The sequence below is a fragment of the Rhea americana genome, unplaced genomic scaffold (genome assembly GCF_003343005.1).
Source record: "Rhea americana isolate MKP2758 unplaced genomic scaffold, rheAme1 scaffold_13, whole genome shotgun sequence".
In the NCBI taxonomy this organism is placed as follows: Eukaryota; Metazoa; Chordata; class Aves; order Rheiformes; family Rheidae; genus Rhea; species Rhea americana.
The window spans coordinates 9,042,624-9,070,232 of record NW_028185372.1 but is presented as its reverse complement, the minus strand read 5'-3'; the positions used below and the strand labels follow the sequence as shown (position 1 = coordinate 9,070,232).

Here is a 27,609-nt window from a genome sequence, read left to right as displayed (position 1 = left end):
TCTTTAAGCTACAATCCTAGAATGTTATATAGGTTGTGTGAAGATCAACAGGTTCTGAAAATTCTTGTTTGATGTCTGGGACAAGAACATGTTGATTTGAAAATCTTAATGAGTACTGTCATCTCCTTCTTAGCTGTGCAGTACAATTTCTGAATAAGCTCAGAAAGATTTCCTTCAAATTCTGTCCCCGCTGTGCTCTTCAGTGACCCCATGCAATTCTGTGGCACGGTGATATCAGTGCTAAAGATTGAGTATGCTGATCAGTAACTATGTAACTTTGCCTTCATGACACGTGTTATTTCATTTTTTATCCTGAAAGGGGTAGTTGTAGCTTAATAACCTTTCTTCAACTTACAGAAAACTTGCCGGGGAGAACTGGGCATTGTAAGGAAGCACTTTTYCATTGCCTTGTTTTTTGAGGAGCTCGTCAGAAAATAATGATTTTGTTTTGACCCTATCTTGTGTCAAGTTGGTCTAAATATGTTTTGAACATTTGCCTCCTCTATTTAAACTGTGCTTTCATTACCCTGTTCATGCTTCACATCTACAGTATGAGTCCCCAGGATCAGTCACCTGGTGTTCTTCATACTGTGTGTCTAGAAAGTTGTAACTTGAGTTTACTGCGGCCTTTATGAAGATGATAAATCTTACTCAGGCTCTTCCCCGAAAGCTCCACACTGGCAAGTGCAGACTCTAACATTTCTAGTGGTCTCTAGGTTCTGTGACTTGCATCCCCTTAATGGATAACTTAAGCTTTTTCAGATCGCATTCAAAAAAACCCCAAAAAACAAACAAAAAAMCCCCTATTTTTTAACTGTATCCTGGCAGGTCTACAGAATGTCTCTTTAGCTAATCCTTTTATTAAATGATTAAATCAAATTATCTCAATTTAATTAAGAAATAAACCTTATGCAGTCACCCTGTCTGTCCTTCTGCCTGCTTCTCTATCTGTCCATGCACATGTCTCGTAGGTTCCTCTTTAGTTGGGGTAAAGTTAATTACTATTATATGCTTTAACAGCATTTTTTGGTGGAGGTGAATTTGATTGTTTTACATTTTTTGGCCAGATGAAAATTATTCTGCTTTCAGATCTGGTTTTCCTTTGAAAAATGAACAGACAAACAAATATGCCCAGCATTCTAGTTAACTGAGTCCTCCTAATGGTTATCAGAACAATTTCTTTTAACCTTAAAGGTTGACAGCTCTGCCTATATTTAGAAGCTTGTGTTATATTGAACAGGGTTTACACACCCTCTTGCTGCTGCTATATATAGATATGTGGCACTATCCTGCCAGAATTCTGTGGTTCTGCAAAAAGAAAATAGCAGGGCACTCACTGTAGTGTTTTAATACACTGCAGTACACTGTGGATCAATAACACTTGGATTAAATCATATGTCCTTGCACTTGTATACAAAAACTAACTTTAGTCTGCTTTCTTGAAATCTGTCACAGAACAATGTTTTTGTGTTTAAATATTGTTTTTGATAAACACAAAGGAATAGAACTTCATTCATTCCCCATTTACAGGATGTGATAGACTAAATTGCTGCTACTCTTGCCTGCCCAAGAAGCTGCAGTGAATCATTTCATATCACAGGTGCTTCAGACATTTCTGCTCCCTCTTTCAAYGGCCTTATTTTCTCCAGATTTCCTGACCCGATGTAGATTAAAGATTACTCACCACACTATGCAATTGCTTTTCTGTCCAAGTGGGTCTGGCACATGTTAGGCTACTTTGTGAAAGCTTTGGATATCTGTACTTTCAACATTACACATTTAACAAAATAAAGACAATTTCTTCATTCTTGACAAAAGGGAAATTTGAAATGTGAAAATTAAATCTTGAATTGGTTTCAGTATATTAAATTAATGCTTATTAATGATTGCTCTAAAAAAATAACAAGCCACAGTATTTTCCAGCATTCAATTCTGCAATGAAATGCAAGAGCTCAGATAGAATGAGGTTTGAAAATTAGAGGAGTGGAGTGATCCCCTTTTATGAAAAAAAAAACTCCAGGGCAGAAGGCTCAGAAACACATACTTGGTACCTCTCTGAATTGCCTTAGCATTTACTCCTTCAAGGAGTGGAAAAAATTCAGTGGTGCCCAGTGACAGGACAAGAGGCAGTGGGCACAAACTGAAACACAGGAATATGAGGAAAATCTACTTTACTGTGAGGGTGACAGATCCCTGGAACAGGTTGTCCAGGGAGATTGTGGAGTCTCTTTCCTTGGAGATATTTGAAAGCCATCTGGTCAGGACAACCTGCTCTAGGTGATGCTGCATGAGCAGGGGTGTTGGACCAAATGATCTCCAGAGGTCCCTTCCAACTCCAACTATTCTGTGATTCTGTGAAATGACTGAAGCAGCAGCTCTTGCTTTACATAGCCATGCCTCTTTACAGTGTCAAAAAGACAACAGTAGAGCTAATGGAGATCCAGACTGATGAACAAATAGTAAAAATATTCTTAAAAAAAGAAGAAATGAACAGATTTTACTGAGAAACAGGTAAGCTTATGGCTTCATCAGCAGTGGAGAAAAATCTCTTCCCTTGCTGATGGGAGGGGTGTAAAGGGAATTTTCCTCCCTGGCTGACTGAGGAAATCCTTGCTGTCCAGATGCTTCATTAAATTATGGTCTTGAGACGCTTTCTGAGTAACTAAAGAAAAAAAAAATCAAGGACTAAGGCATTTCCTGATGTTTTCATGACCCAACAAAAATCTGAATAGTTATTAAACCCAACTGGTCATTAACTCCCCTGTTATTGCCCTGGGCTGATCATGTCTATAACAACCAATTGGATTTGGTTTCATTAGACAATTAAAGCCTCTAAGTTCCTCCCATGGTGCCATGTTTCTTCTAGTTTGGTGTGTCGATCAGGTTTACGCTCTTTCTGCTCAGTCTGGGACACCTGAAGCAACCGCTTTTCCAACTACTCCCGTGAAGACSTTGTTTAAAGTGCGCACCTCTTCCACAGGGTCTGTAAAAATCTAATTCTCTATTTCAACTAATAGGAACAAGAGAGATGGCCATAAAAACAGCTATGAAGATATTGTGTCATGATCATTTTTAATATTGGGGAGTTTTGTTTCATCCTTAAGTACTTTTTGGTTCTATTTACTGGGGGATTTTATAGATTATTGTAATACCTGCAAAAAATTACTATCTTGTGGGCAGTATGTAAATTGTAAGAATGATTTTGCAGCAAGTCAAATCAATTGATTTGTCAATCAGATTTCTTCATTTATCATAAAGCTTTCTTGTGATTTGATTTTTATCAAAATGAAAATCTTTTGTTAAATATTCATACTTTATGCTTAAAACTGTAAAGCATATGAAAATAGCTCAAAAGCAATGGTAATCTCTGATGAATTATTTCTGATGTGAAAGTTCATGATGATAAACYACCTGCAGAAAAATGTAAGAGAATGAAACCATAGTAGATTTTGATTTGGGAAATTTCTCATTGTCTTATTTTGATTACTGTCAGTGATAAATGAAAACTCTTAAAGTTTTGTTGCTCCAGTGGTCTCCTGTGAGTCTCTAGGAAAGGTCTCATTCCCTATGCTCAGTATTACCAGTGTTACTCGTAAGCTCAACAGCAGTTCARTCTATTTGTATTTACAAGATTATATTTTTTGAAAACTCTTTGAAGTGACAGCTTGCCGGACTCTGCATATCTGCTCTGGGCATTCACCCCAGCACTTTGTTGGCAGTCACTGTTTCATGGACATTTCAGAGGCAAACGAGTATCTGTGTGTACTTCAGTCTTCCATCTTTTTCTTCCCATAACTGTTCAGTGTTCCTTTAGCACAAACTGTGACTACACAAGGTGTGAAACTTTAATATCTTATTCATGAGGTGAGTGGGAATTACTCCACATTATAAGCCAATTTATTCTTACGAGTTTTCCAGTGCGGAAGAGTTGAAAGCCCTCTCCTCCTTCCCCGCTTCTCCACTAAGGCACGTCATCCCAGCAGCTGGTCCCTACGTCACCCAGTGCGCCCTGGGTGAAGTTGCCATGGCAACAGCACACACTAGGTAGCSCCCCCCGTAACTACAGATGTGTGAGTCAGTTTAAAAGTTTTACCAGGTTTTTATTAGTGTGTGATGCAGGGCCCAGTCACATGCAGTTACCAGCCTGTCCTGTACTCACAGACGATCTATCAGCAACCCTGAAAGTAAGCGTTCTCGGTATGAGCTGCGCTGGGCCTTGCCAGTGACAATACTTCTGCATCCTTCCAACCTTTAAAGCAAACATGGTTGCATCTTGTGCTAAAGACATTCCAYAAAATTCCAGACAAGCTAAAAAGAAAAGATGAGGGGGAGCCTTTGGGATGAAGTCTCTGCAGGTCTGTCCTGTTTGTTCATCTGTCCAACAGGCGCTGTAGAAACTGGCTGGTTCATCGGTCATCCCACGGACCTGTCAGGCCATTGAACAACAAGTACCTCGAGCTTTACTTTTCAAGAAAAATCCTTAAAGTAGCTGTTGAAGGAAAAACTGGAGTTAACTACTGTGAACTGTAAAACCTAATTTTATTTCTAATTAAAGCAGCAGCAGTGATAAAAGTTTTCAGTCATGTCTAACTTACAACTTTGCTCCTCTTTTCAGACATGGAGATGACTTGATTGTGACACCATTTGCTCAGGTAGGCACAGTTTTGCCCTATTTCTCACATGATCTTACAATGCAAATACCCCAAAGGCCAAATCAGTTGTTTTCCACTGTTGTTAATACACATGCTTGCTTTAAACAGGAAAAACCCCTATACAAAAAGTAATAATCTACYCTTTCAATTACCTATACCTTTCCTTTTACTATTGCTCCTTGATTAGCTGAAAAGTTGCAAAAGCAGCGGCATCTTGAGACTGGTCTCCTTTCAAATACTGTAGCAGACATAGCGGTACTATTACTGATGAAAACAAAACCTGTGTTTTCTGTTACTCTATGGCTGTTTATGATCGTGGTTTCTCCTTCTGGACATCTTTTGCCTATTCAATTCAAGGGCTTTTTTTAAAGAAATATAAGTTGTATATAGAATGCTTATGCTCCTTCACAAACCCAAATCTATTAATTTGATTTTTCCATTCAGCTTCTGGGTTCTATAAAATACCAACACAAAATTCTTTATAACTTGGATAGAAACTCCCCAATTTTTAGCAAAAGAGCTGTCTTGTCATATATGAAAAGTTAATATTGGTATTCCTTGAACTCATGATAATAGGTTTTTCCCTGTAGTAGATAGGAATGAAAATTAATTCATCCAAACTAGAGAAAAAAAAATCAGGACGGTGTATGTGATTTAAGAGATTGAAAAGAAAGAGAAAGGTTAAGACATACAACAGTGTTTTGATTTTGAAATTAGTATCATTTACTTAGGGATTAAACCCTAATTTGTAAGTTGCTTTTTGCTCATAGATCTAACCCTGGAAACATCAAGCAYAAGTGGAACCTCTGTGCTCAGAGAAGTTGTCACTTAAATTATAATGCAAATGGAAATATTATTATATATATACTGATGCTTAAGTACCATAGATGCATAAATAATTAGTCTTATATTCAATAAATCAAGCTGTTTAATGCTGAGATTCACTGCAACCAGTGTCCAAAGTTTTTTTTGTCACTCTTATGTTCATTGCTTTGTATGTGGAGACCCCTTGCACTTGCAGAAAGTGCCAAGGTATGCTAAAGCAGCTGGAACGCTGGGCAGATGCTGGACATTTTACCCCTTGTCCAAAAAAACAGCTGCCTAACCTGCCAGAAGAACAAAATGGAGGCACATACAAGTTACACAGTCAAGTCTCCATTTTTGGGAATAACAGAGATTCATAATGATTCAGACAGTGGAAAAATCTGGACAATGTGAATAGTGACGTGAACTACACAGCTACGCCCTAGCATCTCTTCAGGGGCCCAAGCTTGGGTCTAGCTGAGCTTATGAAGCTTCAGTTCACAACTGGCCCCGAACAGTCTTGCAGCTCTGCACACTTCTGTCCCCCGTGCTCCAAGTTCTAAATGTCATATTATTTCAGTTGTAACACAAGTCTCAACGAGGTTCATGTTTTCACATGGCATTTTGCCTAGCCTACTAACCCTGCTGAAACTCAGCACTGCACAGCAGGTACAGAGACATTTATTTAGGTCCAGCAGAGGCAGAGCTAATAAGCACAGCTGTATCTGAGATGACTCACTGAGGAGTCGTATTTGTACGTGCTCCCAGCACTCAGTGCACCTGAATATTCAGCCAGTGTGAGTCCAACAGGGCTTATTGAGCAGGAATTTTCAGCCAGAAGAATGGACCATGTTTTTTCATGGCAAGACAGCTCCAGGATCTCCATTGAGCTCCATTCCCAGCTTTGTTAGTCTCTAAATCCTTGTGTGGATTTCCTAGGGACCAAACCAATCTGGGCTGAGAAGCAACAGTGAGCAACTAGCATGGGACACATCAGCAATTAGTTTTGCTGCCTCCTCTCATTCCCAGTTAGCTTCCAAATAATTAATGGTTCCCTCTCCGACACAGCTGAACTGCTGCTCTCTAGTCACACAGATGTATCAYATTATCCTTACAAGGTACAAAATTTGATGTATTTATCCAGCTTCTATCAGTGGAGACTGTGCATGCCACTTACAACAGGAAGACGCTCCTCCAGTTGCCTCCTGTAGCTGCTGTCTTGTGTAGAGGGAAGCCCAGACAGGAAGTCTTTGGTTTATATCACCCTTTACCATAGGCAGATCTTGCAGGAGTCCTTAGACTCTCCCACCTGCTCAGGTGATACCTTCCTCTTGCTCTGGCCTCCTGTCCACAGTGCCCAAAGGGACGCAGCCCCTTAGAGGWGCCACTGTTTTTTCTCCTGCCAGCCTAGGCAATCTCGGTTCCTTTGTCCTTTGAGGTTTGTGGGGGCTGGGCTACAAATGGAAAATTTTCTGATCATTTCTTATGCATGAAGCAATAGGCTTGAATGGGCTATTATCTTCCATACATGAACGCTTTTATGGTCATTTTAGAGAACTAAGTAGTATTCTGTGAAAAACTTTTCTCCTCTTCAAGTAAGGCTCTTTAAACAAATAATGAATTGTTTATGAGGAAAAAAAAAGAGAGAGAGAAGTAAATGATTGTCCTTGTATTACAGACATGCTATTGTTAAATAATGGTCAAAGGCCACAGACATTAAACCAATCCTGGAAACCTCTTACAGTTGTCTTGCAATGTCCTTTCCTTTTGCTGTCAGCACAGTGGATCAGAGATAAACCAGTCTTACCTATGCAGAAATGTAGAATGCAACTGTTCTGTTTGTTCCAGGTGCTGGCCAGCCTGAGGACTGTACGGAATAACTTTGCTGCATTAACCAATTTACAAGATCGGGCACCCAGCAAGTGAGTGTCAATTTTTTGAGACTAAACTTTTTGCAGAGGYACCTTTTAAATTTTGAAACTAAGAATTATGAGATTAGATGTTGCAAGTTTTCATCTGTGTCACCAAACTTGTATAAACCATGTGATGACTAATGAAATCCTTTGAAACCATTATACTTGATAGCTGAGACAACAGCCCCATCACCTACTAATTGCTCCTATATTTCTGTCTATGCATAAACTTGAAGTGTTTTTCATGGATCTTCTATGATTATCAATAAATTAGTCATATGTGGAAGATCATTCAAAGAAGATCATTCAGGCAAAGAGGCTGAGTGCTATAGACGAACTKGAGTGGACAGCTACACTCACTGTGAGCTGCTTCCGTGATGTGAACCTAGAACCCTGCCTAATTCATCCAAGATATTAGGCATCTCACATACCCACAGCAATTCGTAATTTATAAGTGAAACATAATTAATAAGATCTTTCTCCAATCATGTTACAGCATCATAATATCAATTATTAATATAATAATTGTTTTCCATACAAGAGAGAATGGTAAGTCTTTAAGGCTTAAGGCTTAAGAAAACTCACAGAGAGTTGCAAAGTAATTGGAGTAAACTCTATATGGAGTATAATTTTCTTGTAATCATTTTTATGGCAGAAGCATAATTTTTGTAGCATAATTCCTATATACGTATTATCTTATACTTTATTAAAACAATTAACTATGAATTTTAAGAATTCAGATTAAGGTAGTCCAAAAATATGTTTAATTCTTTTGTCTATATCATAAAACCACAGCATTATATTGAGAGGTATCTGCTGCCAAAAATCATTCTGTTCTCTTGAAAGGGATTATTTAAAGACTCTTTAAGTACTACTTAATGTTAGTTAAACTGGCAGCTTTTGTAGTGGAATAATTTCCCTCACCTAAAATGTGCATCCCTAAAAATTAAAAGCAGTTAGCATTCATGGAAGCTTCCTCTCACAGCACTTTCTCATTGAAGAGTTCAGCACATAAGACAGCTGCCTACCACTATATATGCGGTGACACAGAGAGATGTTTCCAGCCCCCTTGGACGGAATAGGCAGCYCTCATATACCCCTGCTTGGGGTTTCCACACATCCCTAAGTCACTGTGTCAGACCAACAAATTCCAGCTCTCTTAAATGAGCAAAACAAGCTTTTTGCCCTAAAGATCATTGCAAAATGTATATTGAAATAATAAAATGAAAAATAAACTATAATTTATARTAGCCATSTTAGAATAATGATAAATATGTATAWGGACCACAGTTCAAGCTAGGTACAAGTACTACATATGATTAAACAGTCTTTTAATGAACTTGTATATTTGTAAAATACTTCCCTGCTGGGGTTCCCAGTCTGCAGAGAGATTTAAGGGTCAGCTGTGAATTTCTTTCTCTATTAGAAAGAAATATCTATCCTGTAAAAAAATGTATTTGTTTTAGAATAAATATTTGAACTTTTACTTGTCAATGACRGTGTGTTCCAGCTCCAAATAATTTYCCAAGGAAAAGTATTTTCTATTAGRTTGTTCAAGGATTCAGTAATCTACAAGATCATCAGTCTTACACCCTTTTTCTTTTCCTTATCAGACGATCACCAATGTGTAACCAACCATCTATTAACAAAGCAACTATAACAGGTAAGAGAAATAAATATGACTGCAAATTCATGTGTGAAAGCATCAYGGGTTTCTAAATTTAGTGTTTATGAAAACTTTAATGTCAATGAAGATGGAATTTTAAAATGGTAATCTAATGTTCTTTCATATCCTTATATCTGTTTTATTAAAGAGAATTTGAGTTGTGTAGTTGTGAATAGTTTTGGAKACATATCATCTTAGCCTTCTGGTTTCTGTCTTACTATCCTGTTTTTCATCTAAGTTCATTCTCAAATTTTTGGTGGATATATATATATATTTTTATATGATAGCCCTTGTTCTCCATTTTCTTCATATATCAATGTGTGAGTGTGTCATGATTATCTTCATTRATAACTTTTTGCAATGAAATGTAGTAGAAAATACTATTATGAAGAACAGATTGAACTTTTATTTAGGAGGTGGAGTTCTGTAGCTATACTGAGGCAGTCTTGGCATTACAAAACTTCAGGTAATGAGAGAAAATTTTCAAAGCTAACTTTTGTGATTCTATTTCTATAACATTTAGGTGCTTAAAACAACTTACTAATGAAAGACACTATTATTTCTAAAGAAATATTAACTTGAAATGCTGGGACTGGGATCCTAAATTAGATGATCACTTTTAAAAATTTTACTCTGTAACACTTTTGGCTAGTGTTGGTATTGTTGGAATGAGTATTTGGCAACTTAGTCTCGGACRTCTTTATGGGAATACACCTGATTTTACATCATATTTGTTAATATAYGTTAATTAATGTGTTCTTAGATGGTGTAATTTTCTAGGTAGTTATATCCTCAATGGTGTGCTGGTAGAGTAAAAGAGCATTTGCTTTGCCTCTTAGTGAACATGGAGAGACACTTAGTAAGCAGATAATTTATCATTTAAACGGAAAAGTTATCATTTCCAGAATTTTCAATGAGACTTTTTTTTTTCCAGATGGAACTTGGCTTGATTTTTTATTGATTACCTTCAAGTTCTTGTCTTTTTAGTTGTATAATAGGATTGTAACTCATGGAACAAATAGTAATTTAGCTTTTTTTGRAGAGAAGTGTGGCTGTGTCATGTTCAAAAATTCCTTTCGTAGGCTTCAAATGTGATAACATGCTTAGTGTTTTTTATCTATCATCATATACCATATATACACATTTACCTCTAAAAGATCCAGCCTTCCTTCTGCAAGGAATTCAAAATTTAATCTGAGCATTTGTSCTTAGGATTCATCAGGGAACAGAAGGTTAAACCTTAAAAATCCACTGTATTCACTGAAAAGCATCCTCAGTTAAGAATGTTTTGTAGTCATCCTTAAAGTTGTGGTAATTAAAAAAATTGTTGGAGAGGAGAAGAGAGAATAAATGCATAGATCTCCCATGASCTGCTTCTGGTATAATCCTTTGTTAATGCATTCCTTGAAAAGGTAATTCTGGGTGTTGGTTTCAAACTAYCACCCTTGAGCCATTTCAGTTATTGATAGATGTTACACTTATTTTTAATTCTGAGCTTTACTTATCTCCTTCTGAAGTCTGTTTTCTTAAATAGAGATAATTATTTGAAAAAATATGTCTCTTTCCTGCAGTTCCAAGGGACTAGCTTCAGAAAATCTATAATGCAGTAAAATCCTTGATAGTCAGAGAAAATGTGATACCCAGAACAGAAAATATGCATGCACATGAATATATCGCACGGCCCCCTTACATGCTCTTCCACATCTGTTTGCTTGAGATCTACTTCTTTTCTACAGAAGGAGAAGCTGCTCAGACAGCAGGACCCAAAAAACACACTGCTGGAAGTTAGTGTTGCTCTTTTTAAATTCCCCACTGATCTGAAGGTTTCCATTTCTCTGCAGTACACTGTACATGTCAGAAGTAATAAATCATCTGAAGTTTAGAAGGAAGCTAGTGCAGTCAGTGATGCAACTAATCTAAAAAAAGGTTTCTGTGCCAAGAAATTTAAAGGAAGCAAGAGTAGAGGGCAAAGCAGAGTAAGGGTAATTTAATCTAATTTAGTTTAATCTGATTTATCAGAAAAGCTACTGGAACTGCTATGCCCAAATTGTGCATTGAATTGGATGAGCTGAGGCCTGTGCGAGTTGGATATAAGAGGYTAAAAGACTTTAATAATACAGAAGAGATATTAAGCTACTATAGAGCATGAAAATGGCTGCAATTCACTTTAGCTGTTGAATGGAGATTGAAGTTGGATACTATTTTGCCTGAACGGGTTCACCCATTCTTAGTCATAGCCTGTTTTCAGTATTTCCATAGCAACAAAATTCATGTTGTAAGCACARAAGTATGCGTAGGTGCTTTCTTGGGGCATATAAAATCGTAGTAAAGCATGTTGCAGTAACACAGTATGGTAAGAAGAAAAATATATTACAGACACCTTTCCTGCTCTTCTTAGAATGATTAAAAACCCCTTCAGATGCTATCATGCTTTTTCAGTTCTTCTTAGGAATACTTGAAATGCAGCTTGTGCAGAGTCCCTCCTGCTGAAAAATCCTCCTCTACGTACTGCTCTCACAGTCATTGAGTATCTAGAGTAATACACCAGACAGGTGGAGGCCTCACATCAGCCAGATGGCACAGCCAGCAATCTCAGCAAGAACTGACCGCCAGTGTAATAAAATAGGGGATGGGAAGGTACAGCAGCATCACTAAACAGTGTCAATATTAAAACAGAAATAGACACCTAAGAAGGAAGGGTTTAAGTTACTAAGCTTCCCGGAAGAAATGTTTTTAGGAAGAAGCTAATTGAGGAAAGATTACAGAAAGCAAAAGGAAAGTGTAGCAAGAAGGAACTATGGCAGAAGATATGGGAAAAAAGAAAAAGGTGAAAGGGGATTTGGTAAAGATAAGTAAGTATAATTTCAAGGGAAAAATTTTCCCATTTAGATGAAAAAGTATTTTTTTTGACTATTGTAAGAATTYACCCTGAGGAATAAATGTGGGAGAAAATGCAAGAAGTAGGAAACTGAGAGGTGAGAATTGAGGAAAATGAAAATAGTGGAAGTGAGAGGTGCAACAGTACAAAAGAAAACATTCAATCTGGTAGAAGCATAGCAACCATGCAATAAAATACTGCTACAAGACAAGACAAGAAGATGGTGGCCTTAAAATTTGCAGTGATTTTTTTCAATGTAAATATGTAAAAGTTAATGGTTGAATTATGGCCTGTTCTGTTCAATATATCCACATAAATCCCTTTCAGAAACTGTGTTGATAAAGGCCAATAAATGTCAGTGGCATACCTGATCTTCAGTGTGAGCCAGGTATGCTACAGCATGCTGACTGCTCCTTTTCCAGACAAAGTAGGGGCAGGAGGTGGGAGCTTTTCATGTAACAAATGACTTCTTGGGTAGCACTTTTCTTACCTGCTTTAGACAGCTAAAAAGTAGCTGTTGTACAGTACTTCCATGCTTGGCGTTCTGCTCTTCAGCCAGAAGAGGGGTTCCTCTCACAGCGAGTTGCATTTGCAAGGCAGTGATGTGCATGGTGCCTTGTGTCGGGTTGCCAATTCTCTTAACATCACCAGTGAACTATAAATAACTTTTAATTTTCCAAAACCACTAATAGCTGTGAAGCCAGGACTGAACTTTTGTGCTATGATTTTTGACTGATGCAAAAATCAGGAAACACTACATATCTTTTTATTACTATAGTTCTAATATCTGCATTTCTAAATGAAAATCCTATGATTAGATAYGAAGGAATGCACACACATTTAAATGCAAATATGTGTGCGTATATCTCTATGTAAGTATCTCCCATGCRTGCCAGCTCTGTAATTTAAAGGCTTTATTGAATAATCAGATGGAATTAAAATAGAGTTAAATTATTGTTGAATATGAGGAAACATTCTTGATCATGGTAAGCTGTAAGCTGTTCAAAAGTCTAGCAGGTAAAGTGTTAAATATCCTGTTGATCTTGCTGGACTGTACAGTTACAGTGTATCACTGCATGGAGATGCCCTAAATAATCTAAATGATTTTTATCTTGTGTCTGTGATTGTATCAGAGCACAGTAGGGGATAAAGTAAATATGAGAACACATGAGGGGACAGAAAAGAACAGAAGATGCCTTACAGAAGTTAATTCATGCAATACTGAGATAATTGCTGCTAGCTTGGGAATGGATGTATGGAATTGAGTGGATGCCAATGCCCTTGAGAACAGAGATTCAAAATAAATAATATTTCAGATTTTTAAGAAAAGAACTCTTGTATTGCAATATCAGTGTCACATTTTAAAACGCCAAAGACCTTAGATTTCATACACAGTTTAGGCAGATATATAAAACATGCTCCATTCAAGACATAATTGCAGTATATATAACACTTCTCTAGATTTAGTCAGCAAGATTATAGTTACAATGAGCACTTCCCACTCTCACCTCATTTACTCATTGAATATATTTTTACCTTATTATAGAGTATTCCTGCAGTAAACTGTAGGAACTTTTGGAAAAGGCAAGATAAAATATTCTGAAATTCTTATTCAAGTTAATTGAGTAAAGGGTGCTTTCCTGAAACACTGAAGGAACCTGATAGCCTGTTTTTAAAGAGAAGAGGGATGTTTTTGGTAAAATGACTTTTGCTCTTAGTGTAGTTTGGTAAAAGATATGTAAATATTTTGTTCTTCATACCTTTTTTATACACATACCTCTGTGAATATTTTAACTGAGTATAACTCACCTCTGAAAATTATTTGAATTTCCTGGTGAATTCCACAGAGACTTATGTTTTTCCAATGTAAATATACTTTGGAGCATTTTCACAGCCTTTAGTCTGCAGTACATTGCATCTAATTTTTGAGAAATTAGCAGATGTGTATCTGCAGACTGCAGCAGCTATAGCAGTATATCTTGCCAATGGTTGAATTCAATACTTAGAAATGCTTTATATGCAGGGGAGCCAATGGCACACAAACACCAGTCCATCTCAACTTATTTTCTAGGGGAATGTTTTCAAAACTTGCATTTAGGAATAGAATTCTTACTGAGAGTCAGTTAAAAGTGTCCTTTCAACTTCTACAAATGCTTTTGAAATTTCACCTCTCATTGAACTATGCAGAGGTAGCCATATTCATTGTAACTGTTTTCTCAGGTAACATAAAAATAACATACTGTGKTGTTTGGTATGGGTTTTATGCTATGTGAAATGTAGGGGAACAAAAGAGGATAACTGACGATTTGAAAGAAATACTATATGGAAGGTTATATACTTACACTGAGCTCTTCACATTAATGGGATCCCAGCAATGTGTTTTCAGAAGATGCCAGAGCACCTGTACATGCAAGTGCTTTTTGACACTGTCAATCAGATAAGTAACAAGTACATTTCGTTGTTCTTTCCAGCGCAGTTCCTGCCTCTAAATCAAAAGACTAGGTCTCTTATAAACTCACATTCTAGCTAACCTTCTACTATTTCATATTAAATTGAAGTACTTGACCCCAACTGTGTAGCTGAATTGAGAGTTCGCTTGTTTATCCTACTTTCTTGCATGGATATTCATTTAGTTATCATGTATGCAATCCTACGTACCACTCTTCGTGTGTCTATAACATCCTTTTGGAAGTTAGCTATCCTCTTTAAATAAGTAACTTCCTTCCTTGGAAAATAAATTGTTGGTGTTATTGACCTTTGTATAACACAGGCCAATGTGTAGAGGGTAATTTTCTTCTGCTGTTACTTTCTTTTGTTGCTGTTACTTCTGATGGTCTTTTAAATTAAACAGTGTCACTAAATTTTGAAGCTCAGTAGATAACTTGAAACAGTAGAGGAGAATACTGAGGAAAATAACCTGCAAGAAAGACACATACTTTTTTAGAAAAAGATATATTTTATTAAAACTTAAAATAATTAATACTAGACTGTAACTCACTCTTTGGATTAATAAATCTAATTTCAGTATTAATACATAAAATAAGAATGCAATTGGAAAAAGATTAGTAGTCCTTCTATGGAATGGAGTTTTAAAAGCCTTTGTGCATTTTTGGTAAACAGTTGTTATATAATATTSAATTTTGTTTGTAGTCTGCATCCTTGCTCTGTTTTAGAGTTACAAAGGATACTGATCTCAGGGATTTACATACTGAATAGATAGTATAAACAGATGGCTGAGGTGGAAGAAGAATTAAAAACCTAATGACTGGTCTACATGGTGTACTGTGCCTTCTTGAAAAGATATTTTAAATGGGTGGCAATATTAGTATTGCTGATAAAATCTAAGATATATCTGAATCTGAGAAGTATTCCATCCTATTGATGTTTTAGACCAGATCCCAATTCACATTTATGAGATAATCTCTATTAAGACTGTATGTGTTAAGCTTGGATTTGAGAGAAAAAATTTGCATAAATAACAGATTTGGAAAACCACAACCAGTTAATCATTAAAGGTATTATGTAGGTAATGATAGCTAAAAGGAGAGTTATCTCATTTACAGCCTGCTTTTCCATGGTAAAAAGAAAATCTTATTGCTTTGTGAGGTACACAGCAGAAATTGAATTTGGAGTGAAATGCAGTCATGTATCTTCTGCTCAGAGAAAACAACTTCTGCAGAGAACAAGCAGTGAACTGGAGAGACAGGAGTCCCCTTCTCACCCAGGCTTGCACTGTCACTAGTCCACTAGAAAGAACTAGTGACTTCCTCTGTGCATGCAGTTTGTGAGCACTTGCTATTCAAAAACAGGGGCTCTATTTGCCTATTTTCTATTAAAAGCTAGCTCTTTGTGTCACAGTTTGTGCAGCACAACCATGTGTTATAATGAAAAAGTACCTGCTTGAAATGGGTCATTTGAAAAGAACAGTGCTAAATTGTATTTTCCTTCTAAAGTGAATAGTATTCATGTCTCTAGTTTAGCCCTTTCCTTGGGATTTAAGGGAGTGTTGTCATTGGCAGGGTGTATCTGTGAGGGCTTATTGAATGCTTTCTCCACCTTGATTTGAAGACCTGTAATTCATGCTGCAAAATTTTTCAAACTGAATGAGAGAATCAAAATGTAACTTTTATCTACTACTGACTTAAGTTCTATGGGTTTGTTAAACAGTGATTAACTTTCCTGAGGCAGAATGACAAGAGCAGTTTGATGTGGTTTTGGACAATATAAGCTGTTTGTTTATTATCTCACATTCAAGAAAGTTAATAAAATCAGTGTACAAGATAGAATAGTCCCTACTGTATAGTATGTTTAAAAAATTGAGAGATTCAGGCTTTATCTATACTGAAAGTACAAGAACAGTTATCAGGACCACCTAGGATATTTTTAAATGATGACTTACTCTGTCTGCATTAGTGGCAAAAGGGTGGTTTTCATTATGTTACTTTAAAATGCTTATTAACACATATTCTGAAAAGATGCGTTTTCCCCAGTGAGCTATCCAAAACGATCAATTAGAAAATAAGTGTAGTTGTTTTGCAGTGCATAGACTACATCACTAGGTTGTAATGTATTTTGGTAAATCTCATAATAATCTAGTTTGGGTTAAGCTATCTAAGTGTACAGAGACTAGAAAGCTCAAAACTGACTTCTGCCTGTAAGCTTTATCTAGGACTTCAAGTTCCTTTTCTGTAGGACTGCATTGTAGTACAGCTTTGGTTTTGGAATACTCTTACCAAATTTTGTAGTTAGAATATAGTCACGCTGAAGCAAAAAGATCTACTCAAGTTCAAAAAGAAAACATGAGAGAGACTAGTATAGATTACCTCCGCATTAATAATTTGACATGCAGCCTGACGCAGATGTAGCTTCTTACTTTTAAAGTCAAATTGGGGTTGTCTTTTTGCTGCTTCAGGAAAGATCACTCTATCATTGTTTCACCAAAACTGTCCATCTTACTGGAAAGACAGACATGTTGATAAGCGCAGTGTGCTTCCTCTTCTCTTTTCAGCCCAGAGTTACTGTCACTTTTGAGAAATGCACATGACCCCAGACTGCCTTTACCGCATCGGTAAGACTAGCAGAACAACTGAAAGAGTTAGAAGTGGTTTGGTTTGTAGGACTGAGGTGAGAAGAATCTACAAGAAAAAATAGGACTCTTGTCAATGTCTTTTTTTTTTTTCCTGTTACAAATGCAGGCCATTGGCGGACGCACGTAGAAAATAAAGCTGTCTGTAGATATGGGTTCTGGTATGACCATCTGATGTAGCCTGCATCTTTTTTCACATTTCATCTGACTTCTAACACCTGTGATCAGTGATACGGTCTTCTCTCCAACTGAAAAGTGGTTTTGAAAGTAGAATTCTTTTCCATTAATAGGTTACTCAGAAAAATGGTTTATTGAAACGTATTCACTTTCTTGAATATCTGTTTAGATATTAAGGGCTACACTGAGACTACCCACTAAAGTGCCTAAGGTCTGGTTTGATTATATGCAAGCTCCTGATTACAGAGCCTGAGCAAGGCAATGAATCAGGGCACCCAGCAGCCAAGGTCAGACAGCCCTGGAGACAAGCAGGAATAACAGCACCTGTGTTGCAGACCACAGGGCCCTGCACACCATACTTTGTCCATGCTCCAGTGAAGTGTATAAATAACCCTGGGAGTAGTGTTCACAGTTTAGGACTCACACCTGCACCAGGAATGACCTCAGAAAATCCTGAGGATAAGAAGAGCCTAGAGCTCAGGCTTCCACTTTCAGGACGGGCTCTAACACCTTGCTGCAAAAAGACAGTCGCCATCAGCCTGTTTTCCTATGTTAGGTGAATAACCTCAGAAGACCTGGTGGTGGTGGGATCAGGTGTGCATGAAAGTAACTGGTGTGTAGACCTTAGTCAGTCACCTACTCAGATATGCCCGTGTGTTTAGTGTTTCCAATTAGCTGGCTCTAGCCGGCTCTGTATATTAAACCTTTTGCATAGCCTCAGGCTTTCTGCCCCGTCCAGGGAGGAGGGCAGGTGCCTGAGGCAATCTGAACGGTCTCTGGAGCCCCAGCTCGCCCAGGCGCCTGGGGGAGACTCGGGTAATCGCTCGGCGGACGCTGCGTGGGTGACACTATTTGTGGATGCGGCGCCAGTAGTGGGCAGCCTCGCATAGCCCCAAATAGCAGCAGGTATTTCCTCGCAGAAGCCTGCTGGGGAACAGTAAGAAGTAATTTACTGGACTTGTTTCTGGGACTTCAGGAACAATGACAGAAGGCAATGAAAAAACTCAGTAGTTCCTACTGGAGTGCTTTCACTTTAAATATGGAAAAGTCCAGAGTATGTCTTTTTAAAAATTTCCTCATCAACTACAAACTATAGTTCTCCTCATACAACTCTAGMAACTTGCCTGACTTCTGGTTTCTGTTAATACATTGAAAAAAAAAATTATCATAGTCCTTAATCTGTTCACAGCTAAGAAGGTTTAGCTCCAACTCATACAGGGACAGATTTTTTTGTACCAAGAAAATCTAGATTTTATCTCCATCATTATGATATTCTGAATTATTGAAGCAGCTTTGGTCATATACATGTAGTTTTAGTTGATATTAAGTAATAAAAATTTTTCACAATTTTTTTGCATTAAAACACTAGTAGTAAATTGCAGATTTAATTCATGATTTTTTCTTCTTGCAGTGTTTTAATTTCTGCAATTGACATTTATTTTTGAAAGCGTAAATTAGACATTAAGTTGAACTAATTCTAAGTCAAATAAAAAATAAAGATGACAAAATAAATTAAGGTACCTACTGTCTCTTATGTCATAGCATAATAATTTGGGTTTCTTTCCTTCATAATGAAGAATAATATAGCATTACATCTGAGTGAGTGAATTTTGCCACAAGATATTTATTATTATGTTAAAGAAACAGGAAATAACTAAGAAATAAATTACACAAGTGACTATTGGATTAGTAGACATTTGAAAATGCCACTTTTATTCAGTAAGCCATATGCTAGTGCTTAATGACATATTGTAGCAGACATTGACTAATTAGTCTTTAATTGAAGGAGTGCAAAGACAACAGTAAGAAAAACCCAAGAAGTCAGTGCCAAAGAAATGAAGGAGACAATCGGAAAACTGTTTGACATAACCTGATTACACAAGCTAAGCAAATGTTATTAATGGCATGCAGAAAGGTCTGACGGATAAAGAGGGGCAGCTGACAGGAAAAGAAACCACTAGTTATTTGGAGAGAGTCTTTGATGCCATTATTATTGTTACAGCTTTCAAAACCCTCAAGGTGAAAAAGCAAAATCAGACTTTTGGGCAGGTTTGTTTCTTCTTTATTTGAGTTTGGCAAATAGAAGCAGCAGCAATGATCAGACTGTTCTGAGCTCTGGCAAATGTAATGCCCTAAATCTTTTGTATTCTATCATATCTGTTTGTGAAGCTAAAAGGATCTGTATGATGGATATTAGCTGCAGAAATACTTTTCCTCGGTTCTTAACATTTTTTGGCCTATCAGATAAAAAGGCTGTTGGAACCTTGTCATACCCCAAACTTCAACCCTGAAAATGGGTATCTACCAGGCTGGAGAGGGAGGACAGAGAAGGATTCTATAGTCCTGAAGCAGTTAATGTCCCTGCAGGTCAAGGCTATGTCTTCAAAGAAAGAGCAAGCAGTTGACATACATACTTACTACGTACAAGGCTGCCACACAGGAAAGTAATAGTAAGGTGGCGAAACCACTTACTTCTCATGTGCTCCTGCTACTTGGAAATATATATAAGAATGTTATTTATGAGCCACAGATTTTCACTGTATGATATTGTGAAACCAAAATGTTATTGCTTTGCTCTAACTAATTCTCACGGTGAAGTCTGCAAGACCTTGTTTCGCTGAGCAAAACCTGAACCTGCAATACCAATGAGTCTATTATAGTATTGATCTATGATCCAGCACAGTTCTATTCTCATTGCGGATTTATAATCCCCCGAGTTCTGTGCCTCACCTCTTCTCCAATTTCTTTGAGGTAAATTTTTATCTAGGAGGTACAGCTGGCAATATGATATGAACCGGAGATAATCCCCAGTGGGAGAAGATAAAAAGGATCCTTCTAGCCTCATTCCTCATTGCAAAGAAAAAAGCCACATTGGTTGTTGTTTGTAAATACAAGCATTTTTTATTTTTTTATAAATGCTATTGTCAACACATACCCACTGGCACACAAAGCTGATGCTCAAAGGAGTAACTATTGCTTCAACATATAGTATGTGTTTGTGGTACAACCTGGTACGTTGAAATACTTACTAGTTCTAACTTGAAATCTTTTTCTCCAAAGATGTTGTTAGTGTGCTATAAAACACAGTCTATAAAGATAGCACAGATTTTCCAAGAACCTCTTTGAAGATTGGTTGTTAAAATAACAAGATGTTTCTACATCATACATTAGGCAGGTTTTCTGATAGACATTGATTCTTGAAAATTATTTCTAGGATTTGGTGGTTCTGTGACAGTCCAGTAGTATAGGCCTTTCTCCCAAGTATYGACTGATCTTGCAGAGCTTGGTTATAAAATGTCTACACATTTCTTTCTGCAAAATAAAAAAAAAGTTTGGAAGGTAGGAAAAGTATTATAAAGAATAAAATTTCAAAGAATAAAATCACAATATAATAAAAGTTTTCACATTGGGCTATAGCTGTTCTTCAAATAAAAATAACAATTCTATCCAGCCAAACAAGTAAAATAAGCCATAAAATACCCTTCTTTTTCTCAAGAAGATGCTAAGTACTACCTTCCAGAGAAAATATTTCAAGATGTTGTTTTCTACTGCAATGTTCCAGAATAAATTTCTCAAATTTAAAAAGTGGGATGAAGTCAATACAGATCATGCAAATGGACATTAATCCCATTTTAAAGAGAAATTTTGAGATTATGTTTGAAAGTGTTTCCAAAATCAGATTAATATAATTTCTTTTGGAGTAATTAAAGGAATGAAACAGCTGTAGTAGCTGAAACCTTACTTAAATTTAGTCAGGCCTACCAGCTAAACTCTTTAATGCACACTAGATAGAATAGCAGACTGAAAGAAGCATACGCTATAGCTGTACTACTCCTCAGGAACCATTTTTTTTCTGAAGATCTACAGACTTCCTGTCTACATTTCCTGTAGAAGAAGTGTTAGCAACAGCAGGAGCATTTTTCTTTTGCAGCTGGGACCTCAGTCAAAGGCAGCCTTTTGACTTTTTAGATGTTCTACATGGTTTCTGCTGATCTGCCCTTTGCTGTATGATGCACAGACTTGTTCTGCTTCATTTTAAACTGCTCAGTTGAGTGACACATCAGAAATTCAACTCAAATTGTTTAAAAATAAATCATGATTCTTTTTATTCCCCATGATACACAAGTCCCCCCCCCCAAGGGACTGTATATAGGCATATGGGCCCAAGAACAGAGCTTGCCTTTCCTTTGTCAATTGCATGTTTTTGCCTCTCATCATTGTTTAATACACACAAAGTGACAATCTGAATTGCTGAAAATGAAACTACATATTGAAATATGTACGGTTCACACAACAAAACTAGTTTTACTAGAGTCTTAAACAGAAAAATGGAACTTGCATTTCAGCRTCTTTTAAGAATATTTAGAAAGGAACCAAAAATCATACAAAACATCGTGCAGATGTGCTTCCTTTCCCTCAGTTAGCAGAGTAAAACTTAAAATGCAAAGGCAAATATTCAGCTTTTATGCCTCCAGAACTTTTTACTTTCTTTTAAACTCTGTTCCAAGTAGATTCTTTCTGAAACAACAGCAATTCATTTTAAAGATTTAGCTGCCCTCTTCTCATAAAGGCAAAAAAGTCTTACATATCAAAGTGCAGGAGAGATCACTATGCAGATATGACATTCAGAAATGAAACATGGATGCATCCTGTTCACTTCTCTGAGAAAAGAAAAAACAAAAACAAAAAAGGAACCATCCCCTTCCCCCTGCCCCCAATCAAACCTAAAGCAGATTTTAGCTGAGAAGACCCATGATTCTTTGCTGGAAAAGGTGAAAAATAAGATTTAAGTGTAAAAGCTCAACTGTATATGAACAGAAGTAAGGAAGCTTATTAAAAACTGAAATGAACAAACAGCAATGTTGTGGCCTAAAATGCTTTTCTCTCTCAACTTTCAGAGCAGTTTGCTGAGGTAAATAGTTTCATCTTCCTTTTGGTGAGAAAATGTCAAAATATCCATTGCTTATTAAAAGTGAACTTATTGAAGATTAACAGTATCCAGTACTCAAATATCAAAATGTATTAAATACAACCTGCTGTTAATTCATTCTCAAACAGTAACTTGCCATAATCCTGTTGCTTAGTTTTCATTCTAGGAATAGTGCTTTAAAACTTTTTTGAAAGTCTTTAGTCTTCACACTGGGAAAAAAAGGGCAAGATGTAGAGCGACATTTTGAACAGGACAAAACTGACTCAAGGGACTTGTATGATGCTTTCAAGTGTTGCTAGGTAACTTGTTTGTGTTAGTGCGCAAGTTTGACCACAGAGGAAAGTTTAGGTGAGTTAGCTTAAAAGTCAAAACAGCAAGAAATTCAGCATGGAGCTTCCTGCCCAAGTATCTCCCTGTGATGTTTGTACCCTGAGCTGTGCTGCCATTGCTGCATGAAGGAGATGATTGCTTATAGCTGGCAGCAGTAAAGCCTTTGACTGCAACATGGGTTGCCTTCAGAAGATGGCCTTCTGGCTAGAGCATGGCACTGGGACTCACACCTGGAATCCGTTCTGAACTTTTGTATATCATCACAGCCTCTCTGTGACTTCCTTTCTCACATTTTTCTACCACCTTATGAGGACGTATCCATTACTGTCTGTGAGATGCTCTGATGATCTAGGGATCAGCCATTTAAAAATCCTGTTGGGTGAGATGGAGTAACAGTGTATGCCATGTGATCATGCCAGTCTGGAAGAGCCTGAGGAAGGCATGAAATCTGAAAAAGTCTTGAAAAGCCTGTTAGGTATATTACAAATTTAATTTCATTTTTTATATTTGTTTAGCAAATTTCATAGCACTAAAATGCCTTGTGTTAATGCAAAAAATTTTGTTAAAAACTGAGTATTTGCTCTTTCTTTCAACTTACTGTTCTTCAAATATTCATTGAAAACGAAGAAAATCATTATTTTTCTCTATTTTTCCTTCATTTGATATTTTCTTTCTCCACTTTTATGACCTGACTTTACTCTTTTCTCTTATTTAAATCTCGTAATGTTTTTCTTTAAATGTGATCCTKCAATGTGTGGTTATATCTTTATGATCTATTATCTTTATTATCTTTATTTTCCTTCACATCCTCTTTACAAAACAACAGCAGCAGCAGCCACAAAAGTTCTCAGATGCACAGACTTAAGAAAGATTAGAGTAATTCTAGACTCACAAGGAAAAGCTTGTCAAAATAGACTACATATGGAATATCTATAAAAGTAGAACGGGGGTCCKACCACTTCTATTTACAATATTGGATTCAATTATGTTTTTTATGGTTTTTAATCTAAGCAATGAGAGTTCTCTCAGAATTAACATTTTATCAYTCCAGGCTTTTTAGTTCTTTTTAATTCTTTCGTAAGAGTTGTTTATCAAGAAATATTTTTTTTCATCTGTTGAGTAATGAAATCAGTTTCTCTTCACATTCTCTTCTTCTCTTTTGTACATTGTACATGACTCCTAAATACAAAACAGTTAATATGAAATGCCTTGTAAGCTTTATTTTAGGGAAAAATGAATTTATTAACAGTAGCTCAAATATTCTGTATGACAAAGCTCAGTATTCCTTCAACAGGATTACCATTTTATTGTCTGCCGTACTGATTTGCTTATGATCTGGCAATGCTTAGTCAAGGCTATTTGGAAGCCAGCATTAATATTTCAGTAGAGGGAGATCACTTCCTTAGTCCGTTCCAGGTGAGGTTGTATCCCGCATCTGTTCTGCAAAATGTTCTGGACTGCAGAACGTATAGACACACCGGAGCTGGCGGTACATAGTGTGGGGACCGACAGCAACGAAGCACAGTGTGCCTTTCACCCATCTGAGTAACAGCCCAGGGCCTGGTGGATTAGTAAACTCTGGGCTAAAGCCCATGCTCTCACAGCTTCATGGCTATTAGATTAAGGCTAGCTTATCTATAGCTGCACGTGCTATGAGCGCATCTCTGGCTGCAGTGGCAACATAGCTTTAAACAAAACATATCCCATGTGTGTTATTAAACTAGCCACTCCTGTTACACTAGATCGCCGTGCGCAGTTCTCACACMAGGCTGTACACTGTGTTGCTAGAGTGTGGACTGTTTCCAGATGGCATTCAGGTTCATTAAAGAAGGCTTTAATCTATATAACTGCAATAGTAAACTAATACATGAACTGCTTCACAGAAAAGATAGGTCCACATTTTTAATGAGTTGTTAAACATATGAAGTCATTTAGCAGATGGAAAGGTTCAGGAGATGGTGCTCTTACATTCATTCTCTCTATACAGTCTTCTTTTAGCTGAGGCTGGAAACAGGAATTGTTCTTTAAAGAGAGACAAAAAGGTTTGCTTACTGTGCTTTGCTGTAAAGGCTCCTTTCCAGAATAAATTATTTCAGCCTGTGCTGTTATTCATGATACACTGCCACTATTATCTCTCTGGACATATTTTAAGACTGTAATTTCCACTTCCTGCCATTTTTTACAGACAGAAACTTCTGTAACGTGAAGAGATGGCTTTAGTGTTACTAACACTTGAAAAACATGTAGCTGACAATGAATGTCAGGCCCTCCAGAGAAGTGGAAACGTTAGCACAACAGACTTTAGGCCATCACAGCTCTAAATTGAAATGGAATTTCTAGGCTACTCTTGAAGCAAAAAGCATGAACAAAGGTTTTAATGTRCTTGATAGTTGGGTCTGTTGAGAATATCCAGCTAGAGGCTTTATACTCGAGGAAATRCATATCCTATGGTTACTTATTAAATGACATACTGTCCTGGAAAAATATAATCTGGCCTCTAACTTTAAATTGCTTGACTTCTACTTTTCAATATATTATCTCCTCCCACTGCAATATATATTGTACTATTGTAATATATATATATAAAAAAAATATATGTAGATATTTGTCATTTGTAATAATAGTTCTAATATCTTCATATTACACTCAGAAAATCATTACAAAGTCTAAATGTAATTTTTTTAACAGACTTAGATGGCTCATTTTTATATTCTCTTTATATGGTCTAAGAATGCCTTTATAAATGTCACAATCATTGCAATTTTATTTACTTATGCACGTGCAGGGACAAAGCAYAGTGTATAGTGTAAAAATTCTTTTCTGGTAAGTTTTACTGATATGTTGATCTTCTTAACTGGAATCTACATCCAAGACAAATACAATTCTTATCTCATTTAAATGAATGACACAAAATTATTTTTTATAAATACAGATTAAGAGGGCTCCTCAACTTGAAATCTCACAATAACTTTTGAATTGCACTCTATAAATAACGAATGAGCAAATATTCTCTACCTARTGTCACAGAGTTTGAACTCATCAAACACTACAGCTACAAACTTTTGGCATAAAACTCCTAATTTAAAGCTGCCAGTTCTACAGGACCTTTAAATCATTATACTCAATATAAACAGAACTCAAGAAAAATTGTTTTCTAAGATATTGTGGCTGGCTTATGGTTGTGCATGAAGCCTCAACATTTTTTTAAGAGGTATTTTCATGAGTAGAAATCTCAGTTCTGTTCTGCTCACGTCAGTTGCTGTTTTCGGTTTGATGGCCCACTCTGGGATTAAAGCAACAATCTCGATGAACAGTATTTGAAAGCCTTTTCAGGCCTGGTGTAGATTTGACTGCCTTACTTTCTCACTATTGCTTTCACAGATGTTTCACCTGGCTCCATAGGTGGCAGGAATGGTTGGAGTCTTGTCAGAACATGCCACTTGGTGTTGTAATGGTTATTTTCACTGAAAAATCTGACAGCTAGTCTGTATTTGCACCTTATTGCTGCACCATGGCTGCATCTGGAAGAGTGACAATAACAGAAAAATATACAAAATAAAAATAATGTAGTCATGGTTTTAGGGAGCTGTCTGTAAACTGACCAAGCCTGTCTGCAGCTAACACTTTTTGACACTTTTTTTCAGTTATTTTTCAGCCTAGGCTGATTGTGGCTTAATCTTTTTTATGCTGGCAGAATATGTTTACAACACATCTGACCTTCTGAAGAATAATCATCTTTTTTTGCATAACGCAGATATGGGAACGGACTCTGTTTTTTATTTCTGCCTTTGCATTTTCTTCTATTCTCTCAAAAGATAGCTGTCGTTATCACCAGGGATAGCACATGATTAACAGATTTAAAAAAAAATGTAGTGATCTCTAGAGATTTCCACTCGACTGTCCTTTAGATCAAACTATTTGACTCCTATTGGCTTCTGTGGAAATTACTCACTTCCTGCAATTAAAAAAGGAGCATCCTGAAATGAGTGATGTGCTTACTGAGCAAGAGAGGAACAAGTAGTCTATCATTTTTCTGTTCCGTTATCTGTGCGTAGTTTCTTTGCCATCCATTTGAAATGTTTTTCAAAACAAAAGTAACAACAAAAATTGTGAAGTATAGCTATCACGTTGAACGCTCTGAAAACCCCAAGACCAGCAGCTGTGTTTGCACTCCCTCAGCTTGCAATGCTTTTCCTCTACAGACCCATCAAGGTGCTGCTTCCCACTTTGAGGGCCAAATTCAGATAYAGGGCAAACAGCTGTAATTCTTTTCCAAAGTAATGGAGTTACATCTGTTTTTGCTAGGACTGAACTTGATTTGCCTCTTAGCAGGTCGTTTGGGGGAGTACTATTCATGTCATACATAGTAACAGCATGTAGGTGTGCACTCTACCATAGAGCATGAAAAAATAATCCAGGGAATGATGTCCAAAAATTTGGGCTTAAATGTTGCTTATGTGTTTCATACAAAAGGGGATTGTGCTTTAGAGAGAACGAACTAAACACACTAATAATTTCTAATATTCGCTTTGCTGGATTTTATACTTATGCATATGCTTAGACTGCCATCAGATGTATGTGTATATACATACGCATACAGACACGGGTATGTAGTAGCAGTGCAGATGGGGAAAAGGGCTTCAGGGTTTGCTAAGGGCTGATCAGGCCAAGTCAGCTATGAAGTGTAAAACAGACCACTACGCTGAAAGCTGTGAGAACTGAAAGGCACAAAGTGCTGCACATTTCTGAGTAAATCCAGCTAGACTTGACATCGCGGAGCCACACGGATGAACGGGGAGCTGCCCGCCTTTGCCAGAGTTTTCCCATCAGCTCCAACCTGGAAGGGATTTAACCTCCTAAAACCCATGGCGTGTCTCTCGTCTCTGTCCCAGGCAGCGCGGCTGCCCCGCGTCACATCCCGCTGCGCGGGCACCCGCCCGGCCTCGGCCTCGTGCCTTCGTGGGTCCGTTCTGTTTCCGCGCTCCCCTCAGTGCCGCTTACACGGCCCAGGAGGCACGCAGTTTCTAACACCTCCCTGTCTGTGGTGCTGCAAACGCGCGGCCGGTGCCAAGTCTTTATCCCACCCGCAGCGCTGTAACTAGGGGCGACGCCGCGACCCCAGGGACGCTGCGCTACGGTCACGAGGAGTAAAGACCGCGGCCCGCGGCGTTAA

At 37.3% G+C, this 27,609-nt stretch overlaps 1 protein-coding gene across 5 annotated transcripts in view; it reads left to right on the top strand.

The window, feature by feature from the left end:
* Nucleotides 1-27,609, top strand: part of PDE4D (phosphodiesterase 4D) — a 395,151-nt gene that overhangs the window by 286,832 nt on the left and 80,710 nt on the right. For all 5 annotated transcript variants that reach the window (XM_085326463.1, XM_085326467.1, XM_085326465.1 and 2 more), the window contains exons 3-5: nt 4,616-4,652; nt 7,305-7,378; nt 8,983-9,032. In XM_085326463.1, the coding sequence (XP_085182589.1) occupies nt 4,616-4,652; nt 7,305-7,378; nt 8,983-9,032 (161 nt within the window). The remainder of the gene's footprint in view (nt 1-4,615; nt 4,653-7,304; nt 7,379-8,982; nt 9,033-27,609) is intronic.